This window comes from Fusarium odoratissimum (assembly GCF_000260195.1).
Source record: "Fusarium odoratissimum NRRL 54006 unplaced genomic scaffold supercont1.48, whole genome shotgun sequence".
NCBI classification, from domain to species: Eukaryota; Fungi; Ascomycota; class Sordariomycetes; order Hypocreales; family Nectriaceae; genus Fusarium; species Fusarium odoratissimum.
This window is the reverse complement of record NW_022158728.1, coordinates 128,465-151,823: the sequence shown is the minus strand read 5'-3', so window position 1 is coordinate 151,823 and position 23,359 is coordinate 128,465. Positions and strand designations below refer to the sequence as shown.

Sequence of the window (23,359 nt, the reverse complement as noted above, 5' to 3'; positions counted from 1 at the left end):
TTTAATCGTGTTGTGACTGCTTGAAGGACTGTCCGTGAAAGGCTAACTTGTTGGCCCGACCAGTAATCTATGAGCCTCACATGTGCCTTGTATATCATGGCTGAGGCCCCTTTGATGTCTCCAACTCCGAGACTGTCATGAACCAGACCTCATGGGTCACTTGGTCATTGATTCCTTGCGCTGCCCGCGTGCGTAAGTTCAAGATATATCCAAAGGGCATGTATGGCCGCTTCCTCATTGGTATGGAAGGTGGAGGCCTGCCCGAGGAGCTTGAAGGATAATAAGCGACAACGAAAGGAAAGAAGGAGAATAATCCGTGAGGCTCAACATCAGAACATAACGTATAAAAGAGTAATTAATGGGCTATCTATAGGTCAATCCTAATATACTTACTTGTGTACTCCATGCTTTCGACCAAGGCTAGCGTCAATGAGCTGACCTGCCATGGTCAAGTTGAATTGTTCGCACAGCCCGACCAGGATACTTCAAGGCGCGAAACGAACATATTCTTTCGTCTTTGGAAATCTATTCAGGGCGTAAAATGAGTGTTCGGCATCAGGGAGAATACCAACTTTACTTTATTGAGAGGTGAAAGCAGCCCAGTGAAGAGCCGTGACGTTGTAGGGGGTATAATGACAATCTGAGTACATCATTCCTCCTGGTAAACCAAGAATGCTTTCTTCTTCTCTTTGTAGCACCCAGCCTTGGAGGATATGATGGCCCACTAAGCCACCATCTCTTTCCAGGCCTCCTTCAACGTATCTCCAGATAGGTTCGGGAGTCCGCAACTGTTCCTGTTCGCGCTGAGCCCGGTGGTGAGTACAAAGGAGCTGGATACTAATGAGCACTGTGGCCTCTGCTTTTGATGGGGGGCGTTTTACCTGGCACTAGGAGGTATATATATGACACTGCAAGACTTTGTATGAGACCAAGGGGTCATACTGCACATTGGTCATATTCTATCGTTTGAACCCCGGCATTGTCATTCACACCTGGCAGAGGCAAGGGCCATGATGATTTCCATCAAGCGCTTCATTCAAACACTAGACGAATCCATCATATCTCTGGAAAGAGTGTCCCCGAGGATCCTCTATGTGGTATAAAAGGCGCGGAGATTTCTCTTGTGTGCGTATCCTTCTGGGATAGGATGAGGTCCATGTCTTGTTTGTTGAGCATTTGACGTATACTACTTATACATTTATGACGGGTGTGTTGATTACTGTCCCGATTTTGGCGACCAGTCAGCGGTCAGAACATCACCAGCGAAGTTGTGAAGATCATGCATACATTCTGCTCGGCTTCTCGTTCCAGAAGTGTCTATTTCCATCGTATTTAGTTGAAGCCACAGTCGGATTGTTCTGGCGAACATTCTATCGCCGTCCACCATCTGGATCATCGACTTTCGAAACTCCTATTGGGTGTAGCAGTAACAATTAGGAGATGCACTGACTGGAACCAGTACGTTCCAAGGGATCTCTGTTGTGGTCATGCTGAACCCCGAGCCGTTTGGGGGTACAGCGAAGATGATGCTCAGTCGCCCTCGTGGCATCATCCTGTAGGCCTCTAAGAGGCTCTCAGAGTTGTCGATTCGATGATCGCGAACTCCCACAGCTGACGGGTCGACTAGCTATATATATATATGTATATCGATCATAAGCGCATGTCTAACGCTAACCTTCTGACAGATATAATTGTACGGTTTTCCTGCTGGCCGAATGCCCTTGAGACCTTTTTCTCGCAGTCTTAAAAGAGAAACAGTCTGTTGCCGTGAGGAGTCATATACTTACCAACATGAAAGCGTAGGTAGGGCCGGCGGCACGGCACTATAATATGTATATATATATTCATTGCAGTTGAATAGTTGGTCAAGGTAGACTTGGTGTCTTTCTAAAGCGGCGATTGCTGTCGGTCTTCTCATCGTCTCTTTGAGGTGTGGTATACCCAATGACTTGCGGCATTAGGGACTCGCGATGGCTAGATTCGATCCGCCTGCGTGCATCAATGCTCACCATAGTATGCGCGGCTTCTCTGGTACCGGCGTCTCCCGAGAGCGAAGCCAGGTTCTTATGGATGTGGCATGATAACGACGGGAAAATAAGTGATGGCGGTTGTGAAGGGGAGGATCATTATACCCTTTTGCGTGGTTTTCGTTCTTGACCACAGTTTAGTGTGTAGTCAGGAGAAGGACTCAAACTGGAATGTTTTCTAGTCTATCTCGAAATAAGTCGATACTGTTCTTTTCTATCTGCCCCGAAATCCATGTGCTTTTTGGGCAACGATGGTGTCTGAGAATCATCGCAATTGTTACTCCGTCGTTGTTCTGAAGGGCGAAGAACCGGGACTGCTTAAGGTAGGGCATATTGTACCCTCTTTATGAACTAAGGAATCCCCTTTCAGAGCGATTGATCTCTAAAGAAATGCGCTTTCGTCTGTATCATTTGCAAACCTGTGGCAGTGACCCTTCGTTCAGCTGTGCTAAGGGAAAACGCCTGTTACTGTTAAATAAAGGGCTTTAACGCAGTCGTTGAGTCTTTTGATCGACGAGATGGAATGTATCGGTTAAGTTCTTCTTGATACGCTGCGAATTCTCGTCATAAAAAAAGAATTGATGAGGCCGGCCAACTCTTCTATGATAGTTTCCTCTACTCCGCGGCATATGCGCGGTAACTCTCTCTTACCCCCTTTAGAGTTATCGGTCTCTATTCCCTTTTTGAGATCCATTGTGCCGCAGCTGTTGATGGCCGCTTCGTGTACCTCGAGTGAGTCGACGGGATGTAAGGGCTGGAAGTTATTGGTACGTGGACTAGACGTCCAGCGTAGTGACTGCGGCAGAGACCCTATCAAAGGGTAGTCAAGGTGGAGCTGTCGAAGCATATGTGACATACCGAGCGAACTCCACACGCTTTCCTATGCTGACTTTCGAGTTACAACCGGACCGACATGTATATAATGCACCGTTGAGCTCGAGGCAATAAATTATTCCTATCGTATAGGTAGCAAGATGATATCTCAGGTAATTGGTGAAGTCAGAACCCGTTGGGGAGTATGCTGTGAACTCAACCTTGTGATGTTGTCATGTATGTTATTGACACAAGGGAGCAGCAGACAATATGCCCATGCCTTCAAAGACGTACAATGTGTTGAAGAGTCTCTGTGGAATATTTCCATACTTTCCAGTTGCCAGAAATACATTAGGGTTACCAGTAAGAACCATGCATGGAGTGAGGTTCTGTCAACGAAGAACCAGACTGTGTGCTTGAGCAGCTCGTGAATAGAGCACATCTCCTTGGCAGCACGTATCTGGGCCTCACGCTGAACAAGGCGGTCGGTCGTCAGGATACGACCATCGAACTCGTACTGGTATGTTCGTTCGAAGTGCATCTGGCGATTGGCGTTGCCGTCGCCGACTTCTGCGATCGCGTTGCGGGACTTGACGACGACAGTCCAGATGGTTTCTAACCTGTCCTCCAAAGCAGGTATGTGATAGTACGGGTCGTTATCGCCCTTTGGACCCTGCATAAGGCCGTTTAGACATAAATGCTGTTTAACGCGGTAAATCTCGCGCTGAATGAGTCACCTAGGCTGGCACAATATATCAGAAGACCTGAATCTCTTGAAAGTGAATTATGTATCGACTTTATCTCATCTGTCGTCTTATATATATAACAGGCATGAAGTTTCGTCACCAGATAATCCCTCTGGATAGTTAGAGAATGAAAGTGGTGGTAAACCTGATGTCTGCATCCCTTCTCTTTACTCATCTGGCCTGTTACCGATATGTTGGTCGATAGAAGGACGTGAGGCTGAATGATCAACTGATTGTTGATATTGTGCTTATGAACAATGGCGTTGATGTTGTTGAACTCTTCCTGCACCGTATCAAGGATATCCTGAGGTGCAAGGCGTAGTGAAGACCAATGTGGCTGGATCGTTGAGGACTTGCGCAACCTGATCTTATTTTTAAGGGAGCGGTTCCAAGATTGGCCTTGGACTTGGACTTGGGCTTTGTGACCCGGTTCTTCACTTGCTTTTTATCTTTCAAGTCCAGAGATATAAGGACGTGTGTGCCGTCATCGGCGGCCGCTTCTTGTTGCAGGCTAGCAAATGCGATGTAGGCTAGGTCATCCTCATCTCCTTATGCACTTTGGAGAGCCAGCTAGCAACTTAGTCTTGCCAGGTAACGTCGGAAGCACTCGCCCCTACGACGAGCTTCCCTTGAACGCCATGGGCCGCTGCGGTGGCAGGCGTCGTGAGATGCGATGCAGGACACCTCAACGTTACGTCTGCAATGCAACCCTTTCTTCCCAAGATATTTGAAGTTGGTTATCATGAGATATTTATAACTTTAATTGAAATCTTGTGAGTATGCCACCTTGACAACTGTGGCCAAGTATAGCAGTCAAGCTTGCAGCCGCTCAAATAGAAGGGTGCCCGACGTTACACCCCTAAGCGCGTATGCTAGACGTTATATAGATATAAAATGCTTGCGGAGGGGTCCAAGCAAGAATACACAGCCATTGAACGCCTGGGTCATGTTTGTATATGAATGTTGGATTGATACTATAGATGATCATTTTGCCATGATGAAGACTGGGCCTGTGGGGTATCAAGGGCGCTGAATATGGAAAATAGGCTGCCTCCAGTTGCTAGATTTCCTGATGCCTTCAGATGTAAGGCTGTTGAGGAATGCCTTGGCCTGGTCTGTCGTCATCCGGGGAGTTATATCTTTATCTTCGGGGAACTGTGGGAATTTATACTCGTCGTATTTTTACTTCAGCTTATAGGAATTTCCGTGCGCGACCGACGGGCTACCCTCGAACACCTCGTAAGACGTCTCGTGGATGACATAGCGGTCCTCTTCCAGTCGATCGGGCCTAAGGTGGTCTTCGAGCTCGTTTGCCGGGTAATCGGGGTATCGAAAGTGCCTTGGTCTGGAAAATCGGGGTCTTCGTAGAACCGCTTAATGGTCGCTGTCATCTTTGGTCCCATTTGTTCTGGCTCATGTGGAATGATCCCTCTGAGCTGCTGGGACGTCGGTATATGCCCAGACATTCAGGCAATATAATGCCCATTCAGTTATTGCGTTCTAATCTTTTCCCTTTGCAGAATAAAAGTTACAGACACTCAGTATAAAGACTCGAAGGGTTCAACGACCGGAATGTTGTCGCTGAAAAAGGTCCGATCTTTATCAGAACAATTGAGGGGAGCTACAATCGTAGACGATACGCGGCCTAGAGTAACCGCATGATCGGAGTCGCTACTCAGCGAGGCTCCGTTCAACTCCCGTTCCATCATTCATACATTGAAAGGCTGGTTCCAGTCAGCTTTCATTAGTTCACACAGTCAGGCAAAAGTTATCGTGCTGACAAGAGGTTGAGGGCACCCGAACTTGACATCGCGATGGCGTGTTCCGAGTTCAAGGGGCTCGGTAACATATCGCATGCTTTATTAACCGAGCTGTCGTCGAAGAAGTCTCGATCCCAGTCGAATTTTGTGTGTGTGTTCTTTCTATCATCGTTGTCTTTCGGCAGAACTCCATATTGGATTGTCGCAAAAATCTGTCACCACAGCTATATATAATTCTTTTCAATTTGACCAGCATTGGCTAGGTTGTGAGAGTTCGTGCTTTGAGTGTCCTTGCATATATGCTGATATATTCTTGTTCTATCCCAACTTTGGAGACCAGAAGGCTTTGGGTACTGTGCTGTCACAATTGATGCACTCGATCTTCTTCTTGTGGCTTTGATGGGCAAGACTCGAATCCCTTGCTCTAGCCCTCATTTATTATCTAAGACAACAGATTTCCGCCTGGATATAGATAGGTGCCGGATTCGGAGGGCTGTTGGTACCCAAGACATCGTATGTGATCGAAGAGCAAGGGTGACGAGAGCTGTCTTGTTGCTGACCGTGATACTGGATCTGGATCACTTCAAATCCTTCGTTGGGTGACGAATTCTCTCCAAGAAGAACATGACAACCCTTGACGCTCGCCTGGGGAGCCCCTTATCATGGCCTGGAGTAGCATAATCATCTTTGTCCCGGCCAGCTACTCGCATTGCTATGAAGAAAGGCTTGTCTATCCTTCCTCGCTATCTTCACCGTCCCCTGTATTCGCAAGATGTAAATCATTGAGTAGTGCTTGAAATTGGGTCGGCATGGTGTCACTGGGGATGTAATAAGGTTGGCTCCAGGTTCTTCCAGCTTTCTGACTTTTGCGTCGATCTCGGGCTTGGCATCTGTTGGGGGCTTGATGCTTTTCTTTTCTTCCAATGCTTGGTGTGTCGTCATTGCCCTGCTCGCTTGGCTGGTACTCACTACCATCATTGTTAGTGATGGTGCGGCAGGCGTCAGGCGTTCAACGTCTTCTCGAACACGCTGGGCAGCGGAACGAGTGAACGGGTCAAGACGCCTGCGCGAACTTAGTGGTCCCATACACCACTGGGACTAGTCATGCGCTGAATTTTATTTATATCATATGAGTTTCGAAAGGAGCTGCTGACCATATTGCATGGCTAGCACTCCAGTCTCCCGTTGTTGTTGATGCCTGTGCTGCGTTCAAAACCCTTAAGGCTCCAATGTTAGTATACTCATGAAGGCAAGTAATGGGACAACGTACTGATGCAGACAGAAACACCTTATCTTAGAGGGTCGTTTATATACAGCCCGCGACACACTCGTCTTCTTTGTGGTTACTCCGTCATCTCTCGAGCCAACTCTGCCACCATCGAAGAGATGAATGTTAGCCATGAACGATGGTTTGAGAAACAGGTATGGGTCTGCCTGAGATATTCCCAAAAGATACTGATGAGGGATCTGTATGTCGGGTTTACATTGCCTCATCAATGAAATGATAGTTTAGTATATATAATAAAGTTGCCGTTAGTGATGAAGAAGAAAAGGTATCGGGGAAGAAGGGGGGGGTTATACTTGTACCAGGACACGTGCAAACTCATCCATTCTATTCACAGGATGACAGTTTTCAACAACGCGCCATCTTCAAGGCATTTATCTAAATAGATATACCATTTTGCACAAAATATAATGATAGACAAGATGACAATCGCTGAGTAAATGTCTCGTTTAGCCACCTTGGAAGAAGCCCAGACAAAGATAACGACAACTCCGATATCATCATCACAAACTTCGCGAGTACAAGGCACTAGTTATCTACTGTACTACCAGAACTACATGTTTGGCCAAGCATCTGTCTTATAAGGCGGTGCTTGAGGTCAATTGATTCGCAAGCGTGAACAAGCTGCATTACTGTTGAGGCAACACTGCATCCATCAAGCAGCGGCATGGCAAAGTTTGCATAAGAACGCTTCGTAGCAATCCTCGCTCTTACTAAAACACCAAGTACTTTAGGCAAGCTAGCTTGGTCCAAACTTGCTTTCGGCTGTGAGGTCTTCGATGGGTTTCGGAAAGCAATGGACAACATCGAGGCAAGCGGCAATCTTTGCTCACCACTATAGTCATGATTGGACCAAACTATAGTAAACATCACAAAGGAAAAGGCAATCAACCATATGCTGTTCTTTTACCAATTGCGACGAAGCAACAGTCACGCAATGCAAGCATGTTAGCGAGGCCAACGCATCCGCCGTCAATCTGCATGGTGACACTTCACATCTCGCTTACAACCCCCACCAAACCTGATATCATCAAAAGGGCACGACAAAACTTCACAATCTCTGGAAAGACACAATTTAACAATCCAAATAAGAAGCATCGGCTTCTCATGTATTGATATACAACCCCTCAGGGCTACCTAAATACAAACAACTCTTCCCAAAATCCCAACCCAATGCAAACAGCTCCGTCATCTGTCTTCCGTGCGTCATGCAATAATTCCACCTCCACTCAAGCGTGTGCAAGAGCATCTTTCATAGTATTCATAAATAAAAAAGAAAAGAAAAACAACCAAAAAAAACGAAAGGGAATAAATCGCTGGTGGGAAGGGCATTCTTCTTCGCCCATCCATGATCTGTACTTGAAAAGAGGAAAATATCCGTAATGTAATGTAAATCTTTGTCTCGTCTACCGTAGATGTTGGCATCCACCGGTCTTTAAAATGCGCCAGGGTAATATGCAAAAAGAGATGAAATGGAAATGTGTAATATGAGGGGGTATTAAATCCCGCGAGATCGTTATGCCATGACGAGTGAGCGCTCCTTCTTCTCCTTGTTCTTGAAGAGGGCCTTGAGCATGTTGCTGTTGTTGCGGTTGACCTTGGGTCGTACAGTGACTTGTGATTCGTCGTCTCGTCGGCTGCTTCGGCTGTCGATTGACCTCGTCTCGATCCTCTCGGAACGCTTACTCCTTGATGAGCGATGGCTACGCTCACTGTCGGCGATGCTCTCTGCGTAATCCTCACGTCGGGTACTCCTGTCGTCATCATCACGACGACTCCTGTGACTGCGATGGCTACGGCGGCTGTCGTCTGTTCGGTGAGTCTTGTGACTTCGGGAACTCTCATGTGTTTTACTTGTTCTTGTGCTTCGACGGGACTTTGTGTCGAAATCGTCTCCTCCATAGCGACTTCTTGTCTCCCTGTCGGCCAAGGGTGTGATAAGCTCCATGTCGACCTCACTCTCATCCTCTCCATATGGCACAATGCCTCTTCTCCAAGTCTCAATTGAACTCAAGTCGTCATCAAGGATGAGAGCCTCGTCAACACCTGGGCCATACTCAACACCGTACTCGCTCTGGGTTCGCAGAGGTGCAGGTCGGTCCATAGGAACACCGTCATAAGCTAAGGCCTCCCGCGCCGCCTTCTCTTCCTTCATTCTCTGGAAGATCTTCCATCCTCCAAAGCAGATGACCGTGACACCAGCAGCGATACTTGTGCCAATCAAGAATTGCGGGGACGATAAGAGAGAAAAGACAGCTGGCGATCCACTCTTGAGAAGACCCAGAAAAGCGGGCGATGTCTTCTTGACCATCTTTGACAACTCAGCAAGCGAGAGCGCAACGGCCGCCGCGTGGTCTGGGTTCTTCTGGAGCTCGGCCATTGTGGTTGTAGCCGAATGGTGGATACATTTGGCTTCGGTTAAGAGTCCCTCGACGCGGTGAACAAGACCCATGGCCTGCTTCTCATCGACGTATTGCGGGTCCAGATCGGTGCGGTCCTTCAGATCGGGAGGAACGCTTCCATACGCGAGGTCCATGTCGATTTCCTTGCGCGGCCTCATCTGTACTAGTTCTCCGGTCGATCGGTTTCGGGGGACCATAGGGCCAGCGCCGTAGGCAGAGGGAGCCATGGCGCGCTGGGGCATGGCAAGCTCCATGGGGATCTCCTTGTATACAGTTCGGGTGGGAGCTTTGCTGGGAGCTGTGGCGGAAATTTCGGTGTGTCTCTCGAGGTTGTCAAGAGTCAGCGCACGGCGGCTGGCAAAATCCTCTCGGGGGTGTCGCGAGTGGACGCTTCGCGATCGGCGACTGCGTTGCGAGCCAGCTTCGCTGCGCTGGTCGCCGGCGCGAGGAGGATAATATCGGGAGCGGTCATCGTCAATGTACATTTGCTGTTGAGGAAAGGCTTGAGGTTGAGCATTGACGTCGAAGGATTGAGAGCGCTGCACACCCTGCTGGGCTTTAATCTCGGCCTTCTTGTCTTTGTAGTTGCCCTGAGCTTCCTTGAAGATGGAAAAGAGCTGCTTGCCCTGGGAATTGTTAGCCAAGGTTGGGAAGCGCAAGCGCAAGGGGACAACGGACGGTCTTGATAATCTTGCCGGAGTTGTTAACAATGGTGATTGTCTGTTCGAGCGCCATGTTGGGCAGCGGTGTAGGTTTCGTAGTCCTGCTCTAAGTCGCAAAGCTGCGACGAGGTGAGAGCAAGAGCTGCAGATGCGCGGGATATATGTCGAAGGGAGGAGGCCAGCTCTCTCTATTTGTCTGTCGGAATGTCTATCTCTGGTTCGTAATGAGACAGACAGACAAGACAGGACAATATAAGGAGCTGATGCTTGCCAATGCGACAGACTCAGACCGCAACGAAGTTGACGAGGTAGGTAAGGTAGATACAAGGACAAGGGCAAGCACGAACAACGCCCAGCCCGTTCTTGAAGGATACGATCCGATCAAGGACTAGGATCCCCTTTACAAGAAATAGGGAGCGCGATGGAATAAATGATTCACGCTTTCCCGGTCCCGCGGTGGGAATGGATGAGCTGAGGTTGATCCGCAGTGGGGGTGAGTTTGAGAGATCAAAAAGTGGGCGGGGGGGGGACACAAAGATGAGAAATGGGTAATCCGAAAAAAATATGAGGTCGGTCAGGTTCCTTGCTTTGTACCGGTATAACCACTGAAAGAGGTAGCCCAGAGCTTGCGGTACAGCGGCCTCCGGGGGTTCAATTGCAGGGGACTAGCTCGCTGTGGCTCGAGAGACGGAGCACGTAAGGTAGTTTCTAGGCGGTGGCGCCGGGGAACAGAGAGTTCGGTCCACTTGATGGAAATGGACGAGAAAAAAAAGGGTCTGTCTGGGAGGGAGCTGGAGCTGGAGGGGAAAACAGGTGAAGGTGGAAAAGCTAAGCTTGTTGGAGGCGGTGGATTTGTCGGTGAGGAAAAACCGGGAGTAGAGGGCAGGGTAATCCCAGATTTGAAGAGTAGGACAGAGGAGAGAGGATAAAGTAAAAGGAAGAGGATGGGGAAAAGGGGTTGATAAGTGGTTATACAGAATTGGAATGTATCAAATCAAATAAATCCCCCGTGGGCAGATGGACATGCAGAAGGTGCATTCACATCAACAGGATAGGTACGGTACATCGGTTTGAGTTTGTCCCAAGGCGGCAGAGACCATGGATTGGATGGGTTGGGCTGTTAAATGACGGGATAACTGGACTATCGAGAGCGACTGGCTGATAGTGATTCTCAGGCACAGTAGCTGTAAGCGAATAGGCCCAGAGTGTGACAAGCTGCACGATGATGAGGTCGTGTTGCAGTTGGATCCCGCATCGCATTGCAGATGGAGATTGAAAGATGTGATCAAGATATTGACTCAATCATCCGTCCATCTTTGAACACTACGGTATGATGAACGCTGCATCCTCACAAAAGCTCTCTTCCTCGGTACATATCGCGTTACTGTACTGTAGACTCAAACCTGAATCTCCAACACGATACCGAAATCACAGTCCCATCCTCTCATACCAGTTCTCTCGCAAGTTGACGCCCATATCGTCTCACCTCCATCACCTGGAGTCTCTGCCGATTGGTCCAAGAGCCCACCTCCTTCGTCAGGCGCCTGTGCATAGAATCCCAACAGGGCACATCCCTGTTTTTTTCGTTCCCTCTCGAGGCCCGCTAAGGCTCAGCGCGCGCCAATTCGCATCACACATGTGGTTTGTCTGGCACCCTATCAAATATTGACAGGGCGACGTTGACCTGCCCGCCTACGTAGGTAGTATCTAGTCTCGATACCGACAATTAGGGAGGAACTAGAAGCAGGAGAACCTGGGAGAAGAAGAAAAGAAGATGGCTGGTCCGGCATGCGGGGATGCGTTTCCGTACGAGACGAGATGTGAAGGGTTATGCTGGGCTGTCGATCTTGTGCTGCCAGCCTGCCAGGATGTTCCCTCTTGCGTTGGTCACGGGGATGAAAGAGAGCATGAATCTGAAAGTTAAGGTCAAGCCCAATCAATGCTGAGCCACACTTGGCCAACGACTTCTGTGGCTGAAGTTAGTCTCCTCTTCTCTTTGTCTTTCAGCTGGCCTTGTCACACTCCCCACGGTCTCGACTCGTAGTCAGATGCTTACAGATGAGTCTATCATCAGATATCTTTTTTGTCAAGGCCACATAAGCCTGTGGCAAAGCAAGGTCTCATTCATACTCAGCTCGAATAATCACTCACTGCCACAACTTCTCAAAAATAATACCTCGTCTCTGCCCAAAGAAACACATGGGTCGATAACAACAAACCAACCCAAGAACAGACAGACATGCTATGCTCGGATTGAAGCAGACGATGCCATGTGGCAGTCTCCCCAGGCTAGTCCCCTACGGAGAAAAAGGAAAAGCAATCATTAGTCTAGCCCTCCCGTGGCAGATCCTGCTCCTCCGAATGGTATGGGACTGATCGGCGGGCTTGGCTCACCCTAGACCTGCCTGAGTGAAATAAACAGGAAAAACTGCGTTGAAGGCCTCAAGACGGGATATGTTGTACTTAATTGCTGACCTTTGCTCCACTTGATGTCTCGTGTCGTGGTTCATTACGACTCTGTTTTATTTCAATAGCTCATCCTGTTTGTGGTGGCTTTTTTTAATGTTTCTTGAGTTGTCAGTCAACGTCAGGCTCTGGTCCGATTGTCGGGGTCCCCAAGATTTCACCCCGCAAACTTGAGCTTGTCTTGGCAAATACGTAGGTAATACTCAAAGTCAAGACGAGTTCCGATATGAACCGAGTCATGAGGGCTTTGTGAAGGTTACAGTTCTCATTGAGAGGGTAACTTGCAATAACCGGAGATGCTGTGTTTTAACGTTTAACACAGTAGCAGAGTAGATACCCTATAACTTGATACCGTTGAAGTTACGCAATCCCCTGCTTCATCGACTCAATCACCCCATTCAGCTAATCGAGCCCCGGATCTTTCTTAGCCCAGATCACGGACAGTCATGTCATCCCAATTCAGTCTCTAAAGCCCCAATTCGATTCAATTTCCCTAGGTCAACCATAGATATGACATCTAATATCCTAATCATCAACCATTGAAAAAAGCAAGTAACAATTCAATTCCCCGCGTCAATTCCGGATCTCCGTAGTGTCTCCACCAAATTATCCCGCACCGTCGGCACTCGTAACGCAACCTCACATCATCACATCAGTAAACCATGTCCTCAATATCCTCCCTCTGCGCCGCACTGCAGACCTCCACGACACACGTCGTAGACGGTCTGCGAAACTTCGTCACGTATTACCCGCAGGCGAGGCTGGACCTGGCTAGCTTGTCCCGGGAGCTCGCGGAGCTGCAGATGGTAGCGAGGCTGCTGCATCACAACGCCCAGGCTCTGGAGTCCGGAAGCGCGCCGCTGCCGGGAAGGTTGGATGAGGCGATCAAGGGGGTTGTTAGTGAGGCTGGGGAGTTGTTGGAGGAGGCGGATGACGCGTTGGATACGGGAAGGACGGCAGAGGAGAGGACGCCCTCGTGGTTGGAACATACTGCCGAGAGGCTGTCGCCGTTTGCAAAGCTGCTTGAGGGTTTGAGAAGTGCGATGAGTCTAGGGCTTGACTGTGTTTTACTGCAAGTTGACTTCATTCCATTTCATAAGATGTTCACTGACATTATCACAGAGCTATCAATTCTCAGCCTCATGATGGTGAGAGAGAACTTCCCGGCTACAGCAGCTCTCAGATTCTACAAGAGGCATCAACTATCCGCTCACGATTCCTCCAAGAGTCAGACAGCGAAGACCCTAGAGTTGAGAGCCAACGATCCATAATCACAGAATTCATCGACGCTACTCAGGACTTCATCTCTGAAAGCTCATCTGCTGCTCCACCACCAATTGATGACGCAGAGAGTCGAGACCACAGCAACAGCAGCATCGCTAATCCAGAGTACGCCCCCTCTCACAAATATTTCTCAGTATATTAACATTTCAGAACAATTGCGTCGTCTCCTCACTCAGAAACGAATGAGCCGCCTATTCCAGATTACAATGCCATCGGTATAACCTCTCAAACACCGCTCCGCATCTCACTCCGCCACCTCGCCAAGAAAGAACTCTCCAACCATGAAGTCGTCGAAACCGCGTATGTATCTCGCCACAACGCCCCCACAATCGCCATCTCAACCCTCGAGTCTCCTACGCGCTTCTACGACACAAGCGCCAATCAAGTTTCATGTCTCCAAAACCAGCACGGTGTTAACATGATCTTCTCGCGCAATGGTCGTCAGTGGGCATATCTTAGCGAGGAAGACGGCAAAGGTCTCAATGCGGCGAGTCATGATGGTATCAACTTTAAGAAACCGGTTGTTTACCTTGGTGACTACATCAATGGACGAAAAATCCCGGTTTGTAAATGGCCTGGTGGAAAGCCACTTGCGTTCTCGCAGGACGGGAATTGGCTTGCGGTGGGAAGCACGAAAGGTCGGGTTGGGCTCATGGACTGCAGTGCTAATGTCAACAAGGCGAGCGTTGTGATTCCATGTCATATGGATGAGGTTACACACGCTGTGTTCACACCAGACAGCAAGCTTCTCATCACACAATCTCGCGACGGCACGATTCGCATAACGAATGTGGAAACCCGCGCATCGATCGCCAAGCTCGAAACCGATACCTGGAAGAAACCTGTATTCCTCGGAACGTCGCCCGATGGAGAAGTCATCGTTTCGTTATGGGGCGATACGGTGTTCCACTGGAATCACGGCACCGCAGCCCTCGAGTCGTACAACCTCAGCGGGCGAAGAACACGCGAGGGCTGGCCCATTGCTGTATCAGCGGACTGTCGCTTCTTGTGCTGTAGAACAGATGATGGCGTCGATGTAAGTGATATGTACTCGGGAAGAGTGCTGTATACGATTAAGTTTCAGAGCGGGTTCGTCACTGCGGCGTCGTTTAGTTGGGATGGGAAATACTTGATTCTTGGAAAGGCGGCGTCGTGGATGGGGTTGAAGATGGGAACTTCGACTTTGGATGTTTGGGAATTGGTATTCTAGGCGTTTAAAATGGGCTGTAAGTTGGATATATGTACGCTACAGAGAAAAGCTATGAACCAGAATTTGACCTTGATATTTGTGCAAGTTTACTATTAAAGTCATTATTCATTGAGAGCATTGTCACACATGTGTACTCTTTACTCAACCTCCCTCCATCTCGCCTCAAGCATTTGTATCCTCATTAGAGGCCCTCCGCCCATGACCTCCGCCGCAGCCTCCCTCGACTGCCTATCGTACGAATACCCCTGCATGACCCATTCATTTGCATGTCCATACCCAGCATACGAGTTTCCAACAGTATAGCTATGTCCCATAGTAGCATCTTGAGCCCATCCCATGCTCTTATAAAACGTACCCTGTGTGCCCAACATCTGTGCCTGCATGGCTGCTATCTTTTGCTGATTGAGGATCTGCTCGCACTGCATGATTGTCTGTGTGTAAACGACATGTCTTTGCTCTGCGACGGCCAAGAGACCTTCTAGATCTCCAGTTCTACAAGCTTCTGTGTAGAGGCTTCTCATGCGCGGTGAGTAGATATCACACATACGCTCTTTTTCTGGCTCTCTCACTCCAGTGAGTGCAAAGCGAGGCTCGAGTGCTGTGCCCTTTGCAAAGGAAGCATAGCAGTCTTCACAGATCTCCAAGACTCCCCATCCCCACCATCGCCTATTCTTGCTGAAGTTCTTCCTTGGACATTGTTGAACATGGCCCCATTGCGCAGTCCAGTCAAGAAACAGCTTCCTGTCTCCCCAATTTCGTGCGCTGACATATGCTTCGAGAGCCTGAACTGCTCGTGGATGACCCAAGCTGAAGCCGCAGAGATACAATTCGTCTGGCTTGGTGCTGTTGTCTTTCATGAACCATCGTGCCCCTCCAATTGGTTTGATGATGCCTTCATAACACGCCGCGCATATTCCCCAGCCGGGAGGATCGTTGATCGGCGTGTACCACGAACTTCCTTTCGTTCCATCCCTGTTGCAAACAGGATACTTGTCCATTTCCCACGCTGCATTCCAAAAGAGACTTCTATCCTCATCATCCAGTGCCTGATGCATTGGAATGATGTGATTCAACTGTCCAAGAATACACCTGGTCTGGAAGTTTCCTCCAGTAACCTGCTGCCATTTATCTTGATCTTCAGAGGCATAGAAGTAGTCGTGGTAGCACGCTGCACATGCTTGTAGGTCACTCGGTCCATTCCCGGGCTTGTACCATGCACGCTCATTGGCGTTGATAGTGTCGATTTTGGGGCATTCCGGTATTTGTGCACGTTGGTTGAACTCTTGACAGAATTGGGCCCATTTGTTCTCTTTCGCATAGTCCATGAACTTGCGTTTGAGGAACCATACGCTTAGATCGCAATAAGCACCGCCTTCGTTGGGTAAGAGCTGATAATACTTGGCAAACGACGAAGTTATTAGACCATCCTCAAAACAAGCTTCGCAGATTGTCCCGTTTGGAATGTCAGCTGCTTTGTACCATGACTCTCCCTCGGTGGTGTTCTGTTCTCTGCAGTCTTTGATACTCATTCTCTTCCTCATAAACTCGATAAGCTTATCAAGACTACCAGACTCAACAGCTTCGGGGAGTAATGTATCTTTGATACGCCTGGTGTTGAATCGACATCTGCGCTTGTGTCCATCGTCGTAGAAGACCTTTCGGAATGAGTCCCTGAATTTGGTGTCATAGATAAGATCTACATAGCAGCAAGCACAAATGACGAACTCTGGTACAGCAGCGTGATAGAACCAGTGTTGGGGGAAGGATGTCAGTGAGCCTGAGCATTCGAGGCCTGCTTTTGCACCGCAGGCATGCAGCTGTGCTGGCTCAGGGGTTCTGACGCGAGGAGGCTTTGGCGCAGCGATAGGTTGTTGTTGTGGACTTTGAACAGGTGGTGGTGGTGGATATGATGGAATGTTTGCCTGTTGGGGCTGAGGACTTGCTGGAGCTGGTGCGTGATACGAATTACGTTGACTTGCCTGCTCCTGAACTCTAGGAGAAGGTTGTGCTTGAGGGCTCGGCGGTGGTGGAGGATAGTATGGTGTCTGCTGCGAAGGCTGCCCAGGAGGCACGACAGCAGGCGACAAATACCCACCAGACTGCGGCTGAATCGGAGTCGTAGCCTGAGCAGGAGGAGGTACAGGCGGAGGTGGTGGTATATAGCCCATTGAAGGACTAGAGGGCACTTGTGTCTGACTCTGTGGCGAAAGGTATGAATTCTGAACCGGCGGAGCTGCATAGGCTACTGGTCTTTGTGCAGAACTCACACTCCCAGCTGTAGAAACAGGTCTTCTCGGTAAAGGCGGCGCAACATCCTCAGCATCCGTATTGATCCTCGGCGGTAACGGTGGTCTCTCCCCCTCCTGTCTCTGCCTCTGTATCTCATCAAACAATCTCTGCTGTTCTCTCACAACTTCATCCTCCGCAAGCTGATAGTTCCTCGCCTCCTCAGCTCTCAACTTCTCTAGCTCTTGAGCCTGCTTCTCTTGCTCAATTCTCATGTTGGCGAGATCTTCTTTAGCCTTTCTCATTTGAGCTTCATACTCTGCTTTGTAGTGCGCTGCGAGACGCTCTGCTTCACGCCATTGGGTTTCGAGCTGTTGGGTGTGTGCTTGAGGGGGATATGAACTCTGAGGACAAGTTTGCGGAGCTGGTTGTGTTGCTGGCGGCGTGATGTGAGGCTGTGAAGATGTCTGAGAGGGTTGAGCGCTGGATGGACGATAAGGTGATGGCGGAGGGGGATATTGTTGCTGCTGAGGTTGGTACTGTGGTGTTTGAGGTTGCCCATATTGCGGTGATTGAGGCTGGTACTGAGTCTGAGGTTGTTGATACTGGGGCTGCCCAGCCTGATGCTGCTGTTGCCATCCTCGAGGTGAACCTCTCTGATATTCGCCCTGCTGATATCCTCGACTTGTTCCTTGTCTATAATACTCCGACTCTCTCTGCCTTTGCTGCTGCTGCTGCTGCTGCTGTAACTGAACCTGTTTCTTATACTCCTCTCCCACTTTACCAACAAAATCCTTTAACCAAGCCATTGTATCACTTCTTTAACCTTGAGTAACACAATGTCCAGGGAATGAGGGGCCCTGACTGCCTAAATACCCTCCCCACGTCAGATGTAGATGGGTTACAATAAAAACCGATCACGCCCTGCGCTGATCTGACCAGATGAGGCAATTATCGATCATAGACCATTTTCATCAACCTTTAGGTAAGTTTAGTATATCTCAGTAGGCCTTAAGACCAGATTATTTTGACGCCTTGGTCTAGAACTTGTAGCGTGTCTGAAAAGAATCCCATTTTAGTCTTTTTCGTTCCTTAGGATGCATCCCCCAGGCTCCTTACTTGGCGGAGCATTGTCTCCAGATCTGATCATATCAGATGCGCGCTTTTTATTGTAACCTACAAACAAGGATCATAAGCAAGTCAGCCTGGGACCCTTGCTTTCAGCTCGGTATCATCGGGACTTGGCCTTAAAGTTATCAACGCAGACTGTTTAACGAACAAGCTTATTTCCACCCTTCACAAAACAATTAACAGCCTTTTTATACTAATCGGCTCTCTATGTCAAAACTGTAAAATGTGCAATTGTCCCTGTATGCTTGCGATAGTCCATCTCCACACTCGACCCAGAAATCCATCGATCTTCATTCCTTGATCTTGAATGGCCAGGATCCTTCGTAGCCTGTATCACCATCAGCGGAACACGACCGCACCACGGAATCTACGAGCCAACGTTCACAAACATCACAGACTGAGACTCGACAAAGTGTACCAAATTCATTGACTCCTATAATTGCATGCTGAGCCCCTAAACATGGCTTTTGTTCATGTATCTTTCAGCTCATCGCGAGACAAAAGGTTGAACCTCTGTCTGCCCTGAGCCTCCATGACATGTATCAACTTCTGAATAAAAAACAATAGGTATATGCATGCATCCATCCCAATAGCAACAAACGCCTGCCCGCCCGGTTCATGCTGGTACTTCGTAACTATGTGTGTTGTTTATGCGTAAATGTACGATACCTCAACGCCGTTGTTTCATCAGTTACCCATGTGTAGAACAACCCGTTGCGAAAAAAAAACATATTGCCTATATGCGTGGTCCGTCATCCATTCATCCGTAATGTGATGTATTAAGCTTCTTCCTCAATCATTGCGCGAACCTCAGGTTCGTTGAGAAGGATACGCTTGCCGAGTTCCTCTGGTGGCTTGCCGTCTCGGACAGCTCCAAAGTCAAGAATCTGCATCATATTAGTACTTGTTACTCTTAAGTCATCTGCGCTGCAACATACCTCGACGTAGGTGAGTGAATCACGCTGGACAGCAGCCACACATCGTCGTTCGTCAAATTTGACTTGCCAAACACCACTGAGATCGCTCAACAAGTCCTGAACGCATTCGCCAGTTCGGACATCCCACATCTTGACCGTCTTCTCACTGCCACTAATAACTTTCCGGCCATCGTGCTGGAAACAGGTAATAGCCCCAGTATGCGCCATGAGAGTATTGCGGCATTTGCCATTTTCTGGATCCCAGATACGAAGAGTCGAGTCGGCCGCCGCCGACACCAATCGCTCATCGCGAAGGTCTAACAAACCGACGAGCAAACTGTGTCCCTCGAGAGTGTACAGACACGCGCCAGTTGCAAGATCCCAGATCTTGACCAGCGAATCCATCGAGCCCGAGATACAACGATTGCGTTCATGGTCGAGGACGACAGAGTAAACCTTTTGAGAGTGACCATGGAGCACATGGAGAGCCTCACCGGTGCTGATACGCCAAACCCGGACAGTGCTGTCATAAGAGCCACTGACGAGGGTGTCACCATGAGCGGAAATGGCGCGAACAGAATGCGTGTGTCCGGCCAACACTCGAATGAAGTAAGGGCAGTCGGACTCATGAGCTGGGGGGCCAGTCTGGATATATCGACGGGACCCAACCTCAGGAAGTCGCCAGACCCTGAGCTGACTGTCCCTGGAGCCGGTGATGATGAGAGGCTTCTCGGGCTGCATGATGGCCTGTCCACTGGAATCTCTCCCAGTCTCGGTGGGCATCAGGATTTGCAGGCAACGGACAGTACTAGTGTGTCCGTAGAATACCTGCTGGCAAAGGCCACGTTCGATATCCCAGACGCGAACAGATCTGTCAGTAGAGCCAGACACCAGCATGTTGCCTTCATACTGTAGTGCCCAGACACCACCTTCATGACCTTCAAGCTTCTTGCGGAGCTTGCCCGTCTTAGTATCGTAGATGTGGATGAGCGTATCGTCGCTACCTGTAATGATCTTGTCTTCGTCAAACTGGAGACACGTAATAACGTGACGAGGATGAGCTGCGAACGCGACGTGGCCAGGTTTAACCTCGCCGCTGGTCCAACTCTTACGGATCATGTGATGACGGCGGTAAAGTGACTTGTATAGATGAAGCTCGCGAAGACTGGGCAGTCCAAGCTGGGGATCAGGGACAGCTGTAGCGGCAGCATTTGCAGCAGACAGTGGTCCTTCCGACTTGTGTTGGCGGGCCTCGGGCTGCGACTTGTTCTCTTCACGAGCCACGGCTTCCTGCGCACTGGCACGTCGCTTAGATCGTTCGGCCGAATAAGTGTTGATCGCTCGCTTGCGCTTGGAAGCCCGAGACTTGGAGGCTGTCTCTTGTCGAAGAGTCCGGGTAAGCTCGTGCTCAGTTGAAGTCAACCGGGTTCGCATGCTCAAATCCTTTTCGTATCCATTTGCGCCAACAGGATCTTGCCAGCCCCAACCTTGGATAATGGCCTTCTGAAGTTCCCCAGGTGGGAGGGTGTAGCCATCTCTGTCAAACAGTTCCTTCCACCCTGTTTCATTACGATCAACAATGTTTCGCCAGTGCTTTGAGACTTGTGCAGCTCGACAAAGATCTCGGTGATCGAGATGAGACAAAACAGAATATCCAAGTTCCAGGGGTAACTGTCGTAAGAAATCACATTTGAGTGCTGGGTTCACAGCGTTGGCCACAACGCGGAGGGTAGGACGAGGACAACGGCGAAGAAACTGGTACATCATGAATGTCTTCATTTCGGTTTTCATGGAGTCGAATGCCTCGAGGAGTGTCTGTGTGTCGACGACTTGTAGTGAATCGACACCTTGAGGGGCACCATCAGTGCGAGCAAGGGCGTAATCATCCTGGGAATGGCCAGTACGAACGAGAGCAGTCAAGGAATCATCTTCCATTGGCTGTGATTCATCAACCCATCTTGAGGGATCTAGGTTCGAGGACTGGAAGCTAGGCTGTGTCTCATCATCGTCATCGGCAGTATGTAGCTGAGCGGCTGCCAAGGTAGGCGACAGTCTGGGACTAGGAAGACTAGCATCTTGGGCGGCAACGACATCGATACTGGGACGGGGATTAAAGGGACGGATAGGTTGTTGTAAAGATCCATCAGCATCAGCGAACGGTTCTGCGTCAGCATCAGTAATTGGTGGAGTAGCGACATTGCTGCTAAAGACAGTATGTGAATCACTCTCTACAGGGCTGGTGGCTTCGTAATGAGGGCTGACAGCCGAGGAAGATGCTTCGGGTGATTGATTTCGTTCATGTTGTGACGAGCGTCGGCGAGCTGATCTCTCAGCCGCACCAACGACTTCTGAAGTATCGGGAGTAGCAAGGAAGCCCCCAGAAGGCCTGGATGACCTCTCTCCTTGTCGATTCGAATTATGGGCAATGGAGCGACGAAGTTTATCCGATACGGCGTTCAGGGGAATGGAGCGACCAGGTCGTCGAGGGTTCGAAGTGGGTGCTGAAGATTCGGGGGAATCTATAGTGGTAGCTCTAGAAGCGCGGGAACGGCGAGGATATCCTTCTGAGGGAGATTGTGATCGATGCTTGGGTATCCGGCCGAGGTTGGACTCTTGAGGGGACTCGGTTTTGAGTTGAGTGGGGGTAGACCGAGAATTGCAAGATAACTGTGTATATGTCAGCATGGTCTGTTCTTCATAGCAGTTGCAGACAGTAAGTGGGGAGCATAACGTGAAAACTAACCTGATGATCCATCGGTTCATCTTCAACTTCATCGTCAGTCTCAATAGCACTTGGCATGTTATACGAGAACCGGATCAGTTCAGGGGGAGTAGGCTTCATAGCGAGAGGATACTCTTTTGTGTCTAGGTTCTCCAGAGGTACAGGGTCACGAACGAAGACCTGAGGGAACTTTCGCGTGAGACGAGTAGTGGTCGTAACAGTCTTAGTCTCGACACACTCGCTCACCTCGAGCTGGAAGCGGCGGGAGCGGTTCTGAGTCCCCTCGGAGATGTTGACGGATACTGTTTGTGAAGCTTTGGGGTGACGAGGCTCAAGAGCCTGGCTAGTTGCGGGGGATGGTGTCATGATGCGGTCGGTGTTTGTGTGTGTTTGTGTTCATCCGTCAAATGCACAAGGCTAGGGACGAGTTCCGATTTAGCAGTCTTGATGAGATCAGTATCAAGACTGGTTCCGGAGCTCCAAGGCTCGTAGTATCAGAGATGTGTTGTTGGAACAGCTAAGCTGCGCGGGGAACAAGAAACGCGAAAGAGGAGAAAGTGGTTTTGTTCCGGACATGCAGATGCTTAAGCGAAACTTAAGGTTGTCTAACGGCCAGATTTCGAAGGTTTGGTGATTTCGAGCCCTTACTCCACTGGCATCAGACTCTCTGGACTTGATCGAATGGGAAGACTGGTAGTGCCGGCAACTTCTGTGACAATATGGTCGTTATTGAGATATGTCGACAAGGGGGACGGATATCGACAACGGACGCGAAGGGCTTTCGATATGAGGCTAGCCTCAGGCCCGAGACCGGAAAGGGGACAACACGGTCGAAACGCAGTAGATCGAAGCTGATGGAGACGCGGAAGCCAGGGCGGCAGAACGAAGGGTCGTAAGGCTATCTGACTGAGCGAGCACGCGTGCACTTCAAGGCTGGGGAGGCAAGGGGAGTGTACAAGGGAGTGTGGCGAGGAGGGTGAAGAGAAAACGAGTATAATTAAGAAGAAAAACGAGACACGAAGTAACAAGGGGCAAAAGCAAACAAAAAAGAAACCGTCGCCCGTATAATTCTGTGTCTCTGGCCCTTTTCTGTCTTGGGGGGAAAGGGCTTCGTTTTGCTGACGAGGCTTTGGTGAGAGAAGAGATGTGGTGCAGGCTGATGTGATGGAGGAGTTGTTGGTCTCTGGTTCTCGGGCCAAGGTGGATATGGACTCTCCATTTTCACAGCTAGGCCCATTGGGGAATAGCCTGGCTGTAGACTGGTTGGCCCTGCGTGCTTTCCTAAGACTTGGACAGGGTCTAGCCGGTGTCACAGGGACCGTGATTGGGTGAAAACGTGGTCGTCTTTGGGGAAGGGGAACATGACACTGGACGAGTTAAAGTACCTCTCCGCACGAGTCCAATACGACTTTGGAGGTGATCGTGAGAAAGGGTACTTTTATGCACCTCGTTGCAACCTCATCACAGCAGCAGACGGAGTTCGAAATAGGGAATTAGGAAGGGACCGTCTGTTGGTGATTGTGCATCGCCCATGCCTACCTACCCGGTCTAGCGAGACGCTATTCGAAGCGTGCGTTGCCTTGGTCAAACCGGAACGAACCTGGCCCTACGACAAGTACGGTTACGGCCGAACCACGGCTCCGGCGACGCGACGGATGCTGGAATGAATTCAAGACAATGGAGGCCCGGGACAGGCTCTGAGAGTTAG

The 23,359-nt window shown here is 49.6% G+C and overlaps 5 protein-coding genes across 7 annotated transcripts; 2 read left to right on the top strand and 3 right to left on the bottom strand.

The window, feature by feature from the left end:
• Positions 1-7,705: 7,705 nt before the first annotated feature.
• FOIG_15202 (uncharacterized protein) lies at positions 7,706-11,679 on the bottom strand. The gene is made up of 2 exons (XM_031216533.1): positions 9,712-11,679; positions 7,706-9,659 (listed from the first exon to the last, which is right to left on the bottom strand). Exons 1-2 carry the CDS (start codon positions 9,766-9,768, stop codon positions 8,148-8,150), a joined length of 1,569 nt encoding a protein of 522 aa, XP_031053758.1. The 5' UTR covers positions 9,769-11,679; the 3' UTR covers positions 7,706-8,147.
• On the top strand, positions 9,920-10,087 carry FOIG_15203 (uncharacterized protein; the record flags this gene model as incomplete). The annotated part of the gene is given in 2 exon segments (XM_031216534.1): positions 9,920-10,007; positions 10,017-10,087. Coding segments are annotated over 2 exon segments (159 nt in total).
• Positions 11,093-14,785, top strand: FOIG_15201 (uncharacterized protein). 2 transcript variants are annotated; one of them, XM_031216532.1, is made up of 5 exons: positions 11,093-11,336; positions 11,396-11,673; positions 11,770-13,233; positions 13,284-13,550; positions 13,596-14,785. In XM_031216532.1, the coding sequence occupies exons 3-5, from the start codon at positions 12,824-12,826 to the stop codon at positions 14,653-14,655; spliced, it is 1,737 nt and encodes a 578-aa protein (XP_031053757.1). In that variant the 5' UTR covers positions 11,093-11,336; positions 11,396-11,673; positions 11,770-12,823; the 3' UTR covers positions 14,656-14,785. The 2 variants fall into 2 exon arrangements, with proteins under 2 accessions (XP_031053757.1, XP_031053756.1); XM_031216531.1 differs by having other exon boundaries at positions 11,396-13,233; positions 13,596-14,780.
• Positions 14,655-17,994, bottom strand: FOIG_15200 (uncharacterized protein). Its single transcript, XM_031216530.1, has one exon. The coding sequence runs from the start codon at positions 17,688-17,690 to the stop codon at positions 14,793-14,795; it is 2,898 nt and encodes a 965-aa protein (XP_031053755.1). The 5' UTR covers positions 17,691-17,994; the 3' UTR covers positions 14,655-14,792.
• A 110-nt stretch (positions 17,995-18,104) lies between these two features.
• On the bottom strand, positions 18,105-22,988 carry FOIG_15199 (F-box and WD-40 domain-containing protein CDC4). 2 transcript variants are annotated; one of them, XM_031216529.1, is made up of 3 exons: positions 21,673-22,988; positions 18,951-21,596; positions 18,105-18,899 (listed from the first exon to the last, which is right to left on the bottom strand). In XM_031216529.1, exons 1-3 carry the CDS (start codon positions 22,015-22,017, stop codon positions 18,792-18,794), a joined length of 3,099 nt encoding a protein of 1,032 aa, XP_031053754.1. In that variant the 5' UTR covers positions 22,018-22,988; the 3' UTR covers positions 18,105-18,791. The 2 variants fall into 2 exon arrangements, with proteins under 2 accessions (XP_031053754.1, XP_031053753.1); XM_031216528.1 differs by having other exon boundaries at positions 18,216-21,596; positions 21,673-22,821.
• Positions 22,989-23,359: the final 371 nt, after the last annotated feature.

Bases quoted from the DNA above. Each gene is read 5' to 3' on its own strand.
- FOIG_15201 (XM_031216532.1), top strand. From the start codon at position 12,824: ATGTCCTCAATATCCTCCCTCTGCGCCGCACTGCAGACCTCCACGACA. The intron at 13,234-13,283 runs GCAAGTTGACTT...ACATTATCACAG, and splicing joins GGGCTTGACTGTGTTTTACT to AGCTATCAATTCTCAGCCTC. The intron at 13,551-13,595 runs GTACGCCCCCTC...TTAACATTTCAG, and splicing joins AGCAGCATCGCTAATCCAGA to AACAATTGCGTCGTCTCCTC.
- FOIG_15199 (XM_031216528.1), bottom strand. From the start codon at position 22,017: ATGACACCATCCCCCGCAACTAGCCAGGCTCTTGAGCCTCGTCACCCC. The intron at 21,597-21,672 runs GTTAGTTTTCAC...ACATATACACAG, and splicing joins ATGAACCGATGGATCATCAG to TTATCTTGCAATTCTCGGTC.
- FOIG_15202 (XM_031216533.1), bottom strand. From the start codon at position 9,768: ATGGCGCTCGAACAGACAATCACCATTGTTAACAACTCCGGCAAGATT. The intron at 9,660-9,711 runs GTCCGTTGTCCC...AACAATTCCCAG, and splicing joins CCGGCAAGATTATCAAGACC to GGCAAGCAGCTCTTTTCCAT.
- FOIG_15200 (XM_031216530.1), bottom strand. From the start codon at position 17,690: ATGGCTTGGTTAAAGGATTTTGTTGGTAAAGTGGGAGAGGAGTATAAG.